The 15,997-nt window shown below is 39.3% G+C and overlaps 2 protein-coding genes across 6 annotated transcripts in view; both read right to left on the reverse strand.

Moving 5' to 3' along the window:
- Positions 1–1,432, reverse strand: part of LOC137887270 (transient receptor potential cation channel subfamily M member 7-like) — a 22,004-nt gene extending 20,572 nt beyond the window's left edge. The window contains exon 1 of the mRNA XM_068730108.1: positions 1,283–1,432. Coding sequence (XP_068586209.1) covers positions 1,283–1,285 — 3 coding nt within the window. The 5' untranslated portion in view covers positions 1,286–1,432. The remainder of the gene's footprint in view (positions 1–1,282) is intronic.
- A 2,215-nt stretch (positions 1,433–3,647) lies between these two features.
- Positions 3,648–14,756, reverse strand: LOC137887464 (signal peptide peptidase-like 2A). 5 transcript variants are annotated; one of them, XM_068730487.1, is made up of 17 exons: positions 14,561–14,756; positions 13,773–13,883; positions 12,829–13,011; positions 12,330–12,419; positions 12,089–12,222; positions 11,429–11,583; positions 10,616–10,712; positions 10,147–10,248; positions 9,449–9,530; positions 9,190–9,264; positions 8,826–8,882; positions 8,241–8,294; positions 7,065–7,164; positions 6,741–6,821; positions 6,164–6,324; positions 4,780–4,813; positions 3,648–4,119 (listed from the first exon to the last, which is right to left on the reverse strand). In XM_068730487.1, exons 1-17 carry the CDS (start codon positions 14,612–14,614, stop codon positions 4,079–4,081), a joined length of 1,611 nt encoding a protein of 536 aa, XP_068586588.1. In that variant the 5' UTR covers positions 14,615–14,756; the 3' UTR covers positions 3,648–4,078. The 5 variants fall into 5 exon arrangements, with proteins under 5 accessions (XP_068586588.1, XP_068586587.1, XP_068586591.1 ...); XM_068730486.1 differs by having other exon boundaries at positions 6,152–6,324; XM_068730490.1 differs by lacking the exon at positions 8,241–8,294 and having other exon boundaries at positions 6,152–6,324.
- Between the last annotated feature and the right edge of the window lie 1,241 nt (positions 14,757–15,997).

Raw genomic sequence — 15,997 nt, forward strand, 5'->3', positions numbered from 1 at the left:
ACAAGTACTGCTAGAATCTATTCTGGAGCACCATAAAGTGATGCAAGACCATTTTCTATCAACTCAAAGAGCACTAAAGCCCGAGCTGATGACCAGTTCAACCAGCTACTGTGACTTGCAGTAACGAAGCTCTATTACCGATTGATGATGAAGATCAAATCAAGCTGGCTGCTCTGATGAACCAGACCTGTATTGATGCATCAGCATTAGTTCATTAGACTGCTCAGAGCAGCAGCACAGAAGTCTCAATCATGTAAGCTGGGGCATGTGACTGCAGGCCAGCACTGTGGGAAATAACTCAGCTCTGCACTGAGGCAAAAAAAGCAACGGCTGCTCTGGTCGTCTCAGCTAATAAAAGGATATCGGCAACATACATAAATATCATTATCCGAATTGACATATACATGATAAAAGGTTTAGTCCACGGCCGCTCGTTCCAAATCTAAACTTGCATCAGCACTGGGTATATTACGATAATTGATTTAGTCAATATTGCCTCGTTTTCACACTGTGTAATAACAATAATATTGACTTTGGCTACATGTCACCTTCTCCAGAGAAGACTAGACAGGAACTCATTATTGAAAAGATGAAGGCCGTGCTCATCCCGAAGAGGAAGAGGAAAAGTTATACTAAACAAACACAAACGTTGAGACAATGTCTGAAGCCAAATAAACAGTTCACTCCTCATCAGACAGTACGCAGTCACGAGTGGGCGTACAGAGGACTAACTAAACGGACTTGGCAGCCTCTCAAGGCGGCATTGACTTGTTACTGGCAGTGACAGCGTGTCTTGTCCGACATCAGAGACATCCGGTAGACATGTGTCTCAAACTAGTGCCAGCTGCTCTGAAGTGCACTCTATTGTCTGGTTGTTGTTTGTCTGGTGAGGAGAGTCTCTGTCTCCGTCGTTTCAGGGCAAAAAAACGACGCTACCGGAGCTACCAGGAGCTAGTTAGCTTCCGTTAAGTACGTTAGCATTCAGCGCTAGCGAGCTAGCTATTTAGCTAGCTAACGTCAACGTTACGCCCGTGTGTGGTTTTTGGGGTGTTTTTCCAGCCAAGACAGCGTTGTTCACTTCACTTAGAAGTCACCGTGTTTTAACAGTACAGTCAGACAGACAGGCAAACACGGCAAAATGCGACCGGCTGGGTGTCTGACAGACAGGAGGCAGCATGCATAGGGGGGGGGGGGACCTGCCACTCAAAACCACCGATCAGTCACGACGGTCCATAAACCCCAGAGGGACGGTGGTCCACTGACTAAAGATCGGATCACCTACCATTCTCTTCACCGTTGAGACTCAGGAAGCGCTGCGTGGTGGCTCTTATCCATCTATCGGCGGTGCTCTCTGTTAGCCTTGGAAGGAAAGCCCGGTGGACGTTGGAGAGATCCGCTTCGGCTGCAGCTCCAGCGGAAGGTTGCTTTTTCATAATTGTGCGACTCCAGACTGACGCGGCGTGACGAGCTGGCTGAGTCAGCCCGCACGCTGTCACGTGGCCGAGGCGGAGCCAGCGGCCACATGTGCGCTTTGTTTTAGTTCCTAATAATGACAAACAGCCAGCAAAGAGATACATTGTTTCAACTTCCCTCGTCCTGTCTCACTTGTTCAGCCTGTCTGACTGATAACATGGTGAATGGCTCTAAGATAACAAAGCATGGTTCCCCTTTATGATAAGGTACCCTTACTTAAATACTTATATTACTAATGGCTTTAAATTGAATGGCTTTTTGAAAAAAATCATACAGAAGTAATTTAGAAGAACAATGTTGTGGGTTGTTTTAATCCTCATTTTTTTTTACAACTCTTTAATTCATCAGCAAGATCACCTCCTATGTACCCTTAATAATAATAATAATAATAATAATAATAATCATAATAACTGTATTTATATAGCACCTTTAAAAACAGAGTTCACAAAATGCTTTGATAGTCAAAGCAGCAAAAACAAGACAATAATAACAACAACAGAAAGCTCAGTGAGACAGTTGGATACGTTAAAAATAAACTAAGAAATTAATTAAATTAAATTAAATAAAAGTTAAAAATAAAATTACCCTCCAATGGAAGATTTGCAGACACCTAGACCGAAATCCAAGTAATATATAACAACTTTTACATTTGCAGACTTGATTATTATAAATATCCTTTATTAATGATTTATTGACATATATAACTGCAGACTTTAGCACCTGACAGAAAGTGAGAAACCATAAACATTTATTAATATTTACCTACATGTATAACGTGTTATTCAAGCAGATAACAAGACAAGCACCTACATTTAGTTTTAACCTAGTTAACTAAACGTGTTATGACTGGCTTCAACTGGTATAAAAAGCCTTCATAAATTAACCATTAATATTATATCATTCACGAATGAGTCATGGCACAAAGGAGATATTTAGTGTTCGGAGTAAAGAACATTCCTACAGAATATGTCATAGCTGTCAGTTAAGTATTTTTTTCCTCATGCTTATCATATAGGACAAAAAAATTGATTGATTAAAAAAAATGCAATGCAATTATAACACAACTGCGTGATTTAGAGCAGAGGTCTTCAACAGGGGCTCCGCGTCCCCTAGGGTGTCCGCGGAGGTACTGCAGGGGGGGTCGCGAAATTTTTGGTTGATGAGACAATTTTTTTTTCTTTTTTCCACATTTTAAATGTTTTTTTCTTTCCCCAAACATGAATCTGTCCATTATTTTAATAGTTCAGTATTGTATGCAAGATAACAGGTATGTTTATGCATGGCAGTCGCACTAATAGGCCATCACTCATTTTCGTTTCCACATTCATGTTTAAAATAAAAACGTCAATTTGAATAGCTTGTATGCATGATTATCATGCAATTGACAATGTTGATATTGGCATTGGTATCAGTTGACAAGGTATGTTTATAAATGGCAGTGGCACGGCCACCTTACTCACTGTACCTTGCAGATGTTTCAAATAAAAACATGAATATATGAACCTGTGTATTACTTGAATAGCTTAGTATTGAATGCACAATAACAAGGTATGTTTATACATGGCACTAGGCCCAGTTTAATATAAAACACAATTGTATACAATATAGTAGGGGGTCCCTGCTCCATCTCTCTATCAGTTTGGGATCCTTGAACTGAAAAACATTGAAGACCCCTGCTTTAGAGTGTATCTAATGAGGACTGTAGACGTCAAAGACTTCAGAAGCCTGGTTGGAGGGATCATGCGCCTCCTCCAGACAATAAAGGCCTTTTACCATTTTACATTCAACATATTTATAAAATTTAAAAAAAAAACTGTTTTCAATGAGCTCCTTAGCACTAAGTCTATGAGACACAGACAGTGATCTGATGGTCTTCATTTAACTGTTTCAGAGATGGCATTGTACCAACTGTTTTATCCTCTACACACCGTCGACATCCTTTGTTGCAGAATTAATTCAAAGAGCCTATTGATTGATGCTTGAACCGTCTGGCCACCGGCTACCTCACAGAACATAAAAGGCCCCACAAGTCGTTTAATAAGCCATCTTTCCTCACAGTTTGTACACTCAATAATAGCTGCGTGGAACAGAGCAATAAGTCACTGCTTGAGTGATTGTGTGTCGTGAAGCATCCGTGTGGAAGTTTCAACAAGGAACACAATACACATACAACATTATATATAAGTTCACTTTAATATAAGGCGATGAAAGAAATCACATCATACAAACAGGTTACACAGAAACCCCAAAACAGTTATCAAAAATGTATCATATTGAGGCTACAACTAATTTAACCCCCCACCCCCGATGAAACAACTGTCAAGCTGAATATTATAAAGTGCTTCCTCATTTTGTCATATGCAATCATCACAAAAGGCAAAGTCATTACAGTCTTCTGAACGTGAGCCTAACAAACCTCTCAGGCACTAAACAAGCCAACATAATATTTATTAACCTTCTAGCCATTTGCAGCAGACAAATGAACACGTACAGTTTAAAGAATCTGTTGATCAATAACATGTGTTCCCTCGCTCTGCAAATGTAATATTAAAATGTTTTGAAAAAGCATCCAGCGGTAGGTAGGGAGCATTCTCAACCCTCTATGTCAGCATATTTGTCTTTCCACAGAGCAGTCGGTTCTTCCCTCTAAAGAAAAGAAAGAATTCAGTTTTGTTTTTGTTTATCACATACAATTGACAGACGAAAAGATTTTAGGAAGTTTAATTTGCAAAGCATACTGCATGTACAACACCAGACGGGCTGGACATTGTACATATAGCAAGCCACAGAGAGAACACATCCTGGTCCCAATAACTGCAAGCAACATGCAGACATGTAGGTAACTGTGTGAAGGATGGAGGGATGCAAGTATTAATTCCTGCTGGTTGGAAAAGATGGATGAGTGGAAAAAGAGAATGATAAAACAAACAAAATTAAATAATGAGAGGACGTTAATGGTATTCCAGGGCCATGGCTTTAACACAAGGGGTGTTGATGAGAAGCTCTTCAGACATTTTCGATTATTTTCAATCAACTAGAGACACCTAGTGGTGAGTTAATGCAAAACTATGTACTGTCCAAAGGTAGGTCCTCCAGGTTCTTTGTATTTTAAAAAGGCATTCGATCGGTTGTGTCTTTAAATATCACATTGACCCTGGAACTCAGGGGTTAAAATGTCCAACAAAAAAAAAGATAAAAGGGGACTAAAAGAAGCCCTGAAGAAAAGCTGAAGGCATCGCAGTAAGCAACACTATAAACATGGCGTGAGAGATGTAGGGGTGAGGTCTGGGTTGGAGGGAAGCAAACCTGGCAGCAAAGGTTCCCTTGATGAGTCCAAGACCTGGTGAAGATGAAGCCAGGTCAGAATTATCTCTTTCCTGCTCTTTTTTCTGTCTCTCACATAAAAAGACGAGCATATTCATACGACACATCCATGCAACCTAGGACCTCGAGGTGAGAAATGTTCAGAACTTCAAAGTATTTTGCAGGATTTTTGTTAAACTACAAACGTACTATATTAAGTCAGTTTGATTGATTCAGTTCATGCTAGTTGCACATGAAAACACTTTATTTTCCTTAGAATTAAGTGCGTTACTTAAATTACGTTTTTCTTTGCTTTAAATTTGTTAAGATACACTGCTTAATATTTGACTCTATTTTTTCTCTTTTACACACATTTCTTTATTCTTATATTCTTAATTATCATAACATGTCCTTAACTCATTGTGGGAGACGTCACCAAATGGTAATGAATGGGTGTGACACACACACACCGCCACAGCACATGCCGGGCTAAAGGAGCATGTAGAAAACAGATGTCTTTCCATTGCCGATTACATTCGGTTCTTCAAAGACAGCACAACATCTTGGAATAGAGTCAGTCAATACACTGCAAGTGGGTGACTCACAGGAATGTCTGCAGTGCAAGCCTGAATTACAGTAAGTGTAATGACAGTGTAGTGATGCTGGAGTGTTTACTCAGTACCTCGAGCTGCAGAGAGCTGAGCTGATGTCAAATTAGGGTTAGATTCAAAAAGGGGCAAATAGTAAAAAAAAGAAAACATGCCTCACATTAAAAACTGCATTCATAACATCAGATTCATGCTGTGGACCATGCAGTCAATAAAAGACAGCAGCGCCTACGATTTAAACTTCTACCGGTCCTTGAGGCTGCCATTCAATAAACGGCTTAACCTCAGTTCACCTGCATGACAAACTGGCAATGATGAAAGCTACGATGTAGCTGTAGCTACATCTTTACTGTTTTGTTTAAAACATAAGCAGAAAGAGAAAAAAACCATCTTGCTCTGCAGAAAGTCTGCAATAATGAAGCCACAAACCCTCAGAGCAGAACAGGAAATGGCTGAACAGCCAATTATGTTGTGCACAGGCAGCTCGGCACTAAAGCTTGTACACCTTGTTTGTATAAGTAAATATTAACAATATGCTCCTAGTGAGTAGCAGTGAGCATATGACTTGTTAATAAGCCTCGACTGTGTACTTCAGGAACATCTTTGGAACAGTGCCGTCTGTGTTGACTTTAGTATCATGAAAAATGTACGTCACAGATAAACGTAGAGTGAAGTTCTTCAGAAATACACTAAAAACCTGTATGAACACACAAAGTCCCACAGGAAGTGCCCAAAGCTGTATAGAATAACTTTAAACTCTCTCTCACCGGTCTTCTCACCTCATAGGTGGTTCCAGCCCAGAACTGCTTCATCTCTCCCCTGCACCCAGCCACCACGGCGGAGGTTATCAGGGTGAAGGGCACCAGGTAGAGTAGTGCGGGCTGGCCCATCCCCGACAGCAGCATCACAGCAAACGTCACGATCATTCCCAGCAGATAGGCTACAAGAAAGAGACGGACAAACACAAGCACAGAAGAAGAGAGACTAAATCAACCTCAAACATGCTCAGTAGAGGTATTAAAAAGACTCTCACAAAATATCTTCTGATAGATATATATATATATATATATATATATATATATATAGATATATATATATATATATATATATATATATATATATATATATATATATACATATATATACATATATACACATATATATATATACATATATATATATATATATATATATACATATATACATATATATATATATATATACATATATATATATATATATATATACATATATATATATATATATATATATATATATATATATATATATATATATCTTCTTACAGTATCAACAATGGAGATATATTAATACAATTACAGTTGAACTGTGATGTACCTATGCAGCAGCAGACAAAGTAGATCTTCCTGCTGCTGTTGATCCAAACATCAAATCTGCTGCAGTAGGCCACCAGGAGACCTGTTGGACCAATGAGGATGCAGAGGTTGAGTCATCACACCATAAATGTTGCCTTTATTTATTACTTCTCAACGCTGCTATTTGTATTTCTGCTTTTTTATTTTTATTAACATAGTTTGTTTTGGTACTTTTAAAGCAAAAAGAAAGCAACACATGAGACCTGGGCCACACTGCCTGTGTGAACTCTACACATCATTATTTACCTGCTGTGTTTAAACACTGTCTGTGATACTTTTAACTCACCTGGAACAATGATATCTCCGTAGCCCAGAATGGAGAACTGCATCCCACACAGGTTCTGAGCCCAAGCTGAGAACCGTGGGACACGCATGACCACTGGCAGCTGAGAAGGAAAAACATTTTACATGTCTATAAACATAAAGTGTGATAGCTGAATTATAGTGTTGTATGCAACCAAATACAATGAGCTCTACATTGTGTTACACTGACTCAATCTGACTCTTTACTTAATATCAAATTGGTGTGTATTGCTTGAGACCATAAGCTATGCTGCAGGAAAAGTCTTGCTTCAGTTATCCAACAATGGCTCAACATTCCAAAAATAACCGAGGAGCAAAAACCCTTACAATAGTCATAAAACAATGCTTTCAAATGGAATATAAATACAGAAACATTTCTATAAAACAAAAGAATGGGACACCCTGACGGCCAAATACAACACAAAAACATTGCTCAGACACCGATTCAGCTTGAGCAGAACTGCCGTGTTCAAAATACAAATCATGTGACTTGACCTGACAATCATGGGAGAGTCTGACGTGTGTGTTTCATTCCTTTGCTTCACGTTTCACTTTTGTAAAGAGGTAAGGTAAAAGTATTGTGTATATCTCGCGTGAACATTTTCATAAGTAGGATAACAACCAAGAATGTAATAAACATTATAGACTAGATCACATTAGGCTTGGGCGGGCTGAATGGGTTGATGTCTGTGGCTTTAAACAGTGACTGCAGTTGAAAGAAGACTAAACCCAAATTATCCCCGATCAGGGCCGCCATCTTTCTCTGCTAGAGACCGACCTCTGGTGGCGCATTCTGTGTACTGCAATTGTCACATCAATTCAGCATTATAAGAAGTGGAGCATCTATATTTATGACAGTATTGAAAATCATAGAGTCGGGATTTTGACATACTCTGGTAAACCGTAGTACAAGCCTAATACACACGACCAAGAAAAAATTGTGGGTACAATATTATCCAGTACATTATTATATATTATGTTTTACACTTTTAGTTGAAAGAATGCTTGCTTTGTTTTTTTTTCTCCTGTTAGATACATTTTATTTTTGATGTATCTGGGGAGTCCATGTGTGTTTATAGAATAATATACAAAACAAAAGAAAAAGGCCCAATACAGAGCTTGGGGAGTGGGAGTGGGAGGTTAACAAGTCAGGCCTTACTTTCTCAGAGGGGGCCTGGGGTTCAGCGGGGACCTCCACCATGTTACTTTGCGTCTACGACAGAGCCCACCCAACCCCAACGCACAGTTAGTCAATCAGTCCACCGTAAGTAGTAAAGCTGAAGACAGTACGAAGGGAAAAGGGAACTCCACCAAGCTTAGGTTTTACATTGTTCTCCGGGACTTAGGTGAACTCTTGCACACTGCTCTTCTTGAACACACATTCACTCCTTCAATTGAATTCACTCATGGAACCATGTTTCTTCAGTCTCCCAATAAAGTGAACAAATGTAGGATATTAGCACTCAAAAACATTCCTAGGTCAGCATAAAAGTGCCTGAGTTGGATTAAAAAAATTGTGATTTCCTATAAATATCTAGCATATCTTTCTGTCATAGATCCAGATATTTAAACTAATGTACAACAATAGGCTGTCTGTTAATATTTTTTCAACTATTTAAAATCTCATGGAAAAACAATGAAAAGACAGAATGTGGAATCTGATGATTTTAAAAATATTTTGAAGATGCCTGATCGATTTGGTGAAGTTCCCCTTAGAAGGAAGAAGCAGTGCAGGAGGACTAACCTTCTCTCCCGATGCGTCCGGGCCCAGGGCAACCTGCACCATAATGCTGACTCCATTCTGTGACAGAGAAGAGATGCCAAGCATTCTTATTATGTTACTCGTCCATTTGTAAAACTGCCATGAAACACCCGAGCTGCAAAAACATCTCCTATTCAATGACATTAAGTGTCAGTGTGCAGCTGTGTGTATGGCATCACTTCTTCACTTAAATTAAGCTTTTGTGCACATGTGAAATATGTTAACTGGACGTAAACACACCTTGGGACAACAAAGAGGTGAACATATAAGTGGCAGTTAAGTTTGTGAAAAACCCTACTGCTGCAACCCTGAGAAAATTCAACTAAATAAAAACATATACTCATACCTTGGTGAAGAAAGGAGTAATGAAAACGAAGAAGACGTCATACACAAGCAGGAGGCTCAGCAGAATCACACAGATCTATGTCATTATGGAGAAAAAAACCAATCTAAGATTAATTCCAGAAGTGAGAAAAACATTTATTTGAACATTTCAACACTGCTTTATCAGCATTGACAACAATATCTGGTACAATGGGACAGCATGTGACATGCTAGTGACAGAAGACAATACGTATTAAATACTTCTGGCTGTGAAGAGGTACCTTGAAGTTGGACAGAGAAATGGTCTTCATGAAGTTGAGGCAGAAAGCAATGCCAAGGAGGTCCTGCAAGATCCAGATCCAACTACAAAGGACAAATAAAAAAGTTCTTTTACCTTGTGTGTTAACTTGAGCATGTGTGTTTTTAACTTTAACAAGAACAGTCTAGCTCTACTAAAGGATACGGCGTCTAGTTACACCCAATAAAAACACCCTGCGAAAGAAAATTCTGCTACAATCATGACACAAAGCCAAGAGCAATATGAATGAAGGACAATTGATTTTGAAGTCATATGTTTGATATTTCTGAGACTTTGACTTCAAATGTTTTTTTGGTTGTCACTCAGACTAAGCTGACTGAATAAGATCAAAACAGCAACACAGACAAGTCATCTTAAGGACATTGTGACAGGTAGGCTGAAAATAAAATATCATCTACTATAAATAAAAAGTCCTACAGTCAGCCTTCTGGTGAGTTTAATAATAAGCTATAAAGATACTTTAAAAACTAACACTGACTTGGGTGATGCAATGTTAAAAGCAATGCTGCTGCTGCTGCAATGTGAGTGTTTACCAGATCATTTTAACTAATAAGCATTTCCTGCTTCACCAGCAAAACAGTCCTCTGTGACGGTGGCTCAGCCGTGCTTGAGTGTGTTATGGTTGTGTGTTTTGTGTTGTGTGTTTTCCCCTCACAGTACCTGTCTTCATTCCTGTAGACGCCCCAGACCACAGCAATGCTAATACACACAGCAGCCAGTATGAGAGACCTCACAGAGAAGTTGTAACTTCGGATGGAGAAGCTAGAAAAAGACACAGACAGATAAATAAAGACTTTCAGCAGTTTGTCTGCCAGGGTGTGATTCAGAGACAGACATGCCGACACACTATGACCATAATGTCCGTCTTGTTTAGATGCGTTACTGAAATTATGGAGAAACCAGGAAAAGCAGTCAAACATTCACACATGTTCACTTATCCTGAGCCGATCATCAGGTAGTATTGATACATCTGGCTGAAATTGTTGTTTTTATGTTATTCATTTTTGTGAAGTTAGAACACTGTCTGCGGGTCTAAATCATACAATTATCTATTTCATAGTTTCCCCCAACAGCAGTGGAATGTGTGTGTGTGTGTGTGTTTAGATTATTTAAAGAGTAATGCTCATACCTCCCAGTGCCACAACCAATTTTTTCCATCACTGCATCCAGACAGCTGAAGAGTGCAGAGGCAGACGCAAGGCAGAATATAACAATAATGACGTAAACTGGGGGAAAAAGAAACACAGATCACATTAACATAACTTCAGATATAATCACTCCTCCTCCTTCCAGTACTCGAAGCGGGCCGGTAGATACCCACGAGTACACAGTTATCTATAATAATGGTCCATGATGTACAATTGCATAGTTTAAGTCAAAACCCTTCAAATGTTCGTGGGGGAGGATTATCAAACCCAATATGTCCTTGTATCTTTTAGTCAGTTATTAATATGAATGTGTCTCTTAATCCTGCTCTGCGTATATGTGCGAGCATCTTAAGAGGGACATTGCTTCTAAAACCTGAATCAATAGCTCACACGCCTCAGCTCAGCATGCACACCTGACTGACTGGCTGGTGTTGATTCCATTCTATCGTACGATACCATAGACTACAAATAACACAGGAAAGCACTTCAAGTATTAACACTTTGGGTAAATGTAAAAACATACCACCTTCATGCTATAATGTTTCCGTTGGAATATACTTGGAGTATTACAGGCCTACTATAGAAGCTGCATAGGCCAGGTATAATAATATAGCAATAAAAAACACCACTGGTTATGACCAGAAGTAATAAATAAAAATGAAAAAGTAGCAAGACATTGCTGATACCGGCCGATACACAAGCCAACATGTGAATAAAGGGAGTGCTGCTACTTCTTTTTCCACTTCAAGCATTGACTCCTTCGGAGTACATAAGAGCAGTATTTTGTCACTTACCAAGGACGTTGTAGAAGAAGTACATGAGAACCAGCATCCCACACATCAGGGCAACAAAGATGACTACTTTGAGAGGAGAGTACAGGAAAAGCTCTCCGCTGTCTGCTCTGCTCTCTCCCCCTCCTCCCCCTGCAACATCACCCTTCAACCGGTCTCTGCCAAAAACAGAAAAACATTTGATTTTATCAAATTGATCTCAGACAGTTTATAAAACTGGTGGTTCTTAGGGGAAAAAAAGACCAGCATCCAATACTCATACTCAGAGAGTGGACCATACAGTTGCATTCAATGTGATATAATGGCACTGCAATAAATATGACCTTTGGGAAAGTATGTGTTGCTTGTTGACAATGGCATCTACTGTATGTTGACATTTCAGTTAATAATACATTCACATTGACACTTAATTACATCGTCACTGCATACTAACCAGTGTGTCCCAAAGATAGATTTTACTTGGCAAGCCACCCCCTGCCCATCCCAAGTAAATTAAGCGACCCATTTTACCATCTAACCCCCCCATAAACCTCCACTAATAGAATCTAATTTGGTGGGAAACACTGCTAACGATGCAGCAACTATATTTTCTGCAAATATGTGCTCTCGTTTGATTGAATTAATATGTATAGATGGACTGTGCGTGAAGCTGCAATGTCCCACCTCTCACACGCCCCGCTCCAGAAGCCGCCCAAGGCGACTGTGACAATGGCAATCAGTAGCATGACTGCAATGCTCGCATCAATCTTTGAGTGAGGCGGAGCATAAAGTTTCACCTGCATGCCTTCACCAAACACCTGAAGACATACATAAAGATTAAACATTTAAAAAGAAACTTTTACGTTCTTCATCAAATTGACCTTTATAAGAGGGGCGGTACCAAGAATGAAAAGTAAGGACTGACCTCCTGTGCATCAAGGAAGTCCCTGTACCTCATGAGAGCCAGAGGAATATGGATCTTTGCGTACTCTGACTCATTGGCTGATGGAGTGATCTGAAAAGCAGAGAAGTAGTAAAGACATTTTCATAAATGCAGTTGTTTAGAATTTCTTGTCTAGCTCTAGGTGAGTCATCTTATGCATGTTATATGGTCAAACAACAAGTATGAACAAGATGACAGAGTAAACCAATCATGTCAGGAAACAAGAAAATTGAAAATCCCCACATCCACACCACTGGTATCGTGTGTCACTTCCTTATTTCTGAATCACTTCTGCATGTGCATCTTACATGTTACATTCGTACATCTGGACGTTAGTATTAAGATCACGTACAGATCAACAATAAAACAAAAAGATTATGGTCCTCCATGAGAGTTAGTAGATAATTAAAACACCTGAAATATTACGGAAATATCAAATCACATTCAACTGACAAAATACAGTTTGGTGTAAATGTCCTACCAATAACGTGTTGCTGGCAATGAGCAAAGTTTTAGCTCCAAGATTCTGAGCAACCAGAGCTTTCTGGCTGAACTCACAGTCCCCTCTCATCACCACCAACGCTTTGCCCTTTACCACATCCGGACTGACCCCGGAGGTGTTACACAGCACCGTGGCGGTCATATTCACCAGTGGATACTGCATCTGAGAAAGTGAACACAATAATAGTGAGTAGGATAGGTGGAGAGTTTCCTAGAGCTTTCCCCATCATAACTTTGGGAAACATAGGAGAAGTCACACAATTGTGGGTGTTAATCAACAGCCACCAGGTTAAAAATATTGGTTGTATAAGTGACTGCTAGAAAAATATTACTCGGCACCGGGTATAAAATCAGATAACACATACAAAGGCTTTGAAGCAGAATGATTTAGTCAAGGTCTGGACCTCGTTTGAACTTTGTTCTGTAAATGTCATCTTATCCTAACATGGGAAGACGTCACGGTCTCAAATCAGCCCCGATCCTTAACACCATAGCCTCTCGGTAAGAATGCATAAATACTGACGTGCACAACAAATTTACTACCTCCCTTGACAAAAGGTCACTAGAAGATGCTAAAGACACACAGCTGAGATAGCTATTGTGGAAAAGGTTCAACACGAGGTCACAAACTTTATGGAGGCAGCTGCCTAGCTTTCAGTGACTAGAACAGAACATTCTTTAAGTCCCAACAGTGACGTTTTGAAATTTTACATTTTTAAGTTCATCTTAATTTTGTCCACTGGCCACTTAAGCAGGTAACCACTTATAGAAGGAAATATAATTAATAACATATTAAAAATAAAACAAATACAGACAGAAAATGGAAAAAAGGCTTAATATGTCAATAAAAGTCAGAGTTATTTTCCTTTCCTAATACTAATAATTAACAGTAGAATAGTGCTTGAAAAGGTTTGAAGAACTTACAGCAGTATCGAGGGTTTGTGACAGGGGGGTCCAGGAGTGATTGTGGACGATACAGTACTCCTTATTTATACTTTCATTTGAAACGCGCAAGATGGCCTCTTGGCAGTTTATCTGTCGGGCAAGAAATGTTATTCTTAGAAATGTTATTCTTTTGAGTTCCACACATTCAAAATATTGAAGAAAATACCCTACCCCAACCCAGTAATATCAATGGCATTTTACATTTTAATGTATAGTTAGCGCAGTGACACATACATACTGTACAATAACTGCTCTGTGATCATACAGGGCCTCAGTGATCAATAAGTCTGTATATGTCATGATCTCTCACTCCTGAAATAAATATGTAAAATACTTCCTTGTTGATGACGTAGTAGGGGACGTTGTTAAAATCACTTTCGGCTGAAATTAAACTATATAACTTAATGCCATGTAAGCTAAATTAGATTTTAACGGCCAACACGTGGGGTGTATAACTTAAATTTGTATAACTTAAATTTGAGAGCTGTTGCCAGTTTGAACCCCACTAGCTGAGGCTTAACTGACCAACGGTCGGGCTAACGCTAGCTCACCGACAGCAGCCGTTTGTCTCTCGGGTTCCCCGATCAACACGGTACTTCTGTTCCACATATTAGCAGTGTGTTGACTACATACTCAGAATAACATGTAGACAGTTAACAGCAGTGGTAGCTGACGTGTTTTTCGACGGTTAGTCCAGCTATAAGGCCCGTCAGTTGGTGACGCATACCCAGTTCAGTTTCAGTTCTAATAATCGTCCGTTAACTTACCTGCGATACAGAGAAAATGACCGACAAAATGATGAATCTGACTGCTCTTTCCATTTCGGTAACATTCGTTTTTTTGCGTAGTCTGGCGGGATCCACATTAATTGACTACTAATATGACACGGAGACACTTTCTATTCGCTATGTTACTCGTACGTTCATTGCGATTGTTTAGCTTGCCAGCAGCTGCCAAGCACTTCCTGTATCGGCTCGTGAGTGACACATGACCACGTGAGACGCTGACCCATTGGTTTCACCTCGCAGCGTCTCAACACAAGCGCACTATGATAATAAAGAAGTAGCAATACCAAAACGTAGAAATAATGCATTCCCAAATGTCATGCAGTGAAAATGTAAAAGTAGGCCTAACGTTACAATAATCCGTTTTAGCATAATATAGCTTACATTCTCAATAAGGAAGAAAAGTAGCCTATGGTGTTACTGAGATTACCGATTTTTCAGTTCTATAGGCAAGAGTCCATCTGGTCCTTTTTAGGTTTTAAATTAAGTCCTTCTTTTACACAGATTAATTTCTTTCTTTCTTCTTTCTGTAAGTGTGTGTGTGTGTGTGTGTGTGTGTGTGTGTGTGTGTGTGTGTGTGTGTGTGTGTGTGTGTGTGTGTGTTCAGGCTCAGGATGTATTATTATAATAGTCAAGACTGGGTGAGATAGTAAATGGACTTGAATTTGTAAAGTGCCTTTTAGCCTTCCAACCACTCAAAGCGGTGACCTACTATAGGATGGCAGTGTATAGTATATATATATATATATGTATGAGATTCACACTGTACACTTGTCACTGCTTATGATCTCTAACGATAGACTACTCCATATTCTTCTAATCAATGTATGATTCATGCAAATCATCCATTGGACCCCAGAGGAGGCATTTTCAAGCTTAAGAGAGCAGGAGCTGTTGGACAAGTAAGAGATGAATCAATCCAGAGCCACATTATTGATCATTGACATCATATTTTTTTGCTGGTAAGCCTACACATCATTGTTGTCATTGCCAATGTTCATTTCACTGAAATATTTCCTAAAAATCCAGGGAAAAGAATAAAAAAATGTAATATCAGAGGTTTTTTTTTGGACCATACAGGCTCTGATAGCATGGTGTATGATGTTATTATGCGTCACTTATTGACCTACTATAGGATGGTAGTGTTTAGTGTATATATATTATCCTTGTATGAGCTTCACACTGTACACTTGCCACTGCTTTTGATCTCTAACTGACTAGGCTATTGCATATTCTTCCTTTTTTTCCTTTTAGCTTTGCTTCTAGCCTAATGTATGATTCATGCAAATAACCCATTAAGGTTAACGTGGGTGAAGATGCAGCCAAGTTATTATCGGTGATCCTTTTTCCTCCAGTGTATTCCTCAGCACTAATTAACTAATAGCCAGTCATACTAGCTATCATACACTGAACCCGCCG

The sequence above is a fragment of the Cebidichthys violaceus genome, unplaced genomic scaffold, assembly GCF_023349555.1.
Source record: "Cebidichthys violaceus isolate CVI_PGR_0920_01 unplaced genomic scaffold, fCebVio1.0.p SCAF_5, whole genome shotgun sequence".
In the NCBI taxonomy this organism is placed as follows: Eukaryota; Metazoa; Chordata; class Actinopteri; order Perciformes; family Stichaeidae; genus Cebidichthys; species Cebidichthys violaceus.

Excerpts from the sequence above, each read along its gene's own strand:
- LOC137887464 (XM_068730486.1), bottom strand. The coding sequence starts at position 14,614 with ATGGAAAGAGCAGTCAGATTCATCATTTTGTCGGTCATTTTCTCTGTA. Across the intron at positions 12,223-12,329 it reads ACTTCCTTGATGCACAGGAG|GTGTTTGGTGAAGGCATGCA; the intron begins GTCAGTCCTTAC and ends GTATGTCTTCAG. Across the intron at positions 6,822-7,064 it reads CGGAGATATCATTGTTCCAG|GTCTCCTGGTGGCCTACTGC; the intron begins GTGAGTTAAAAG and ends TTGGTCCAACAG.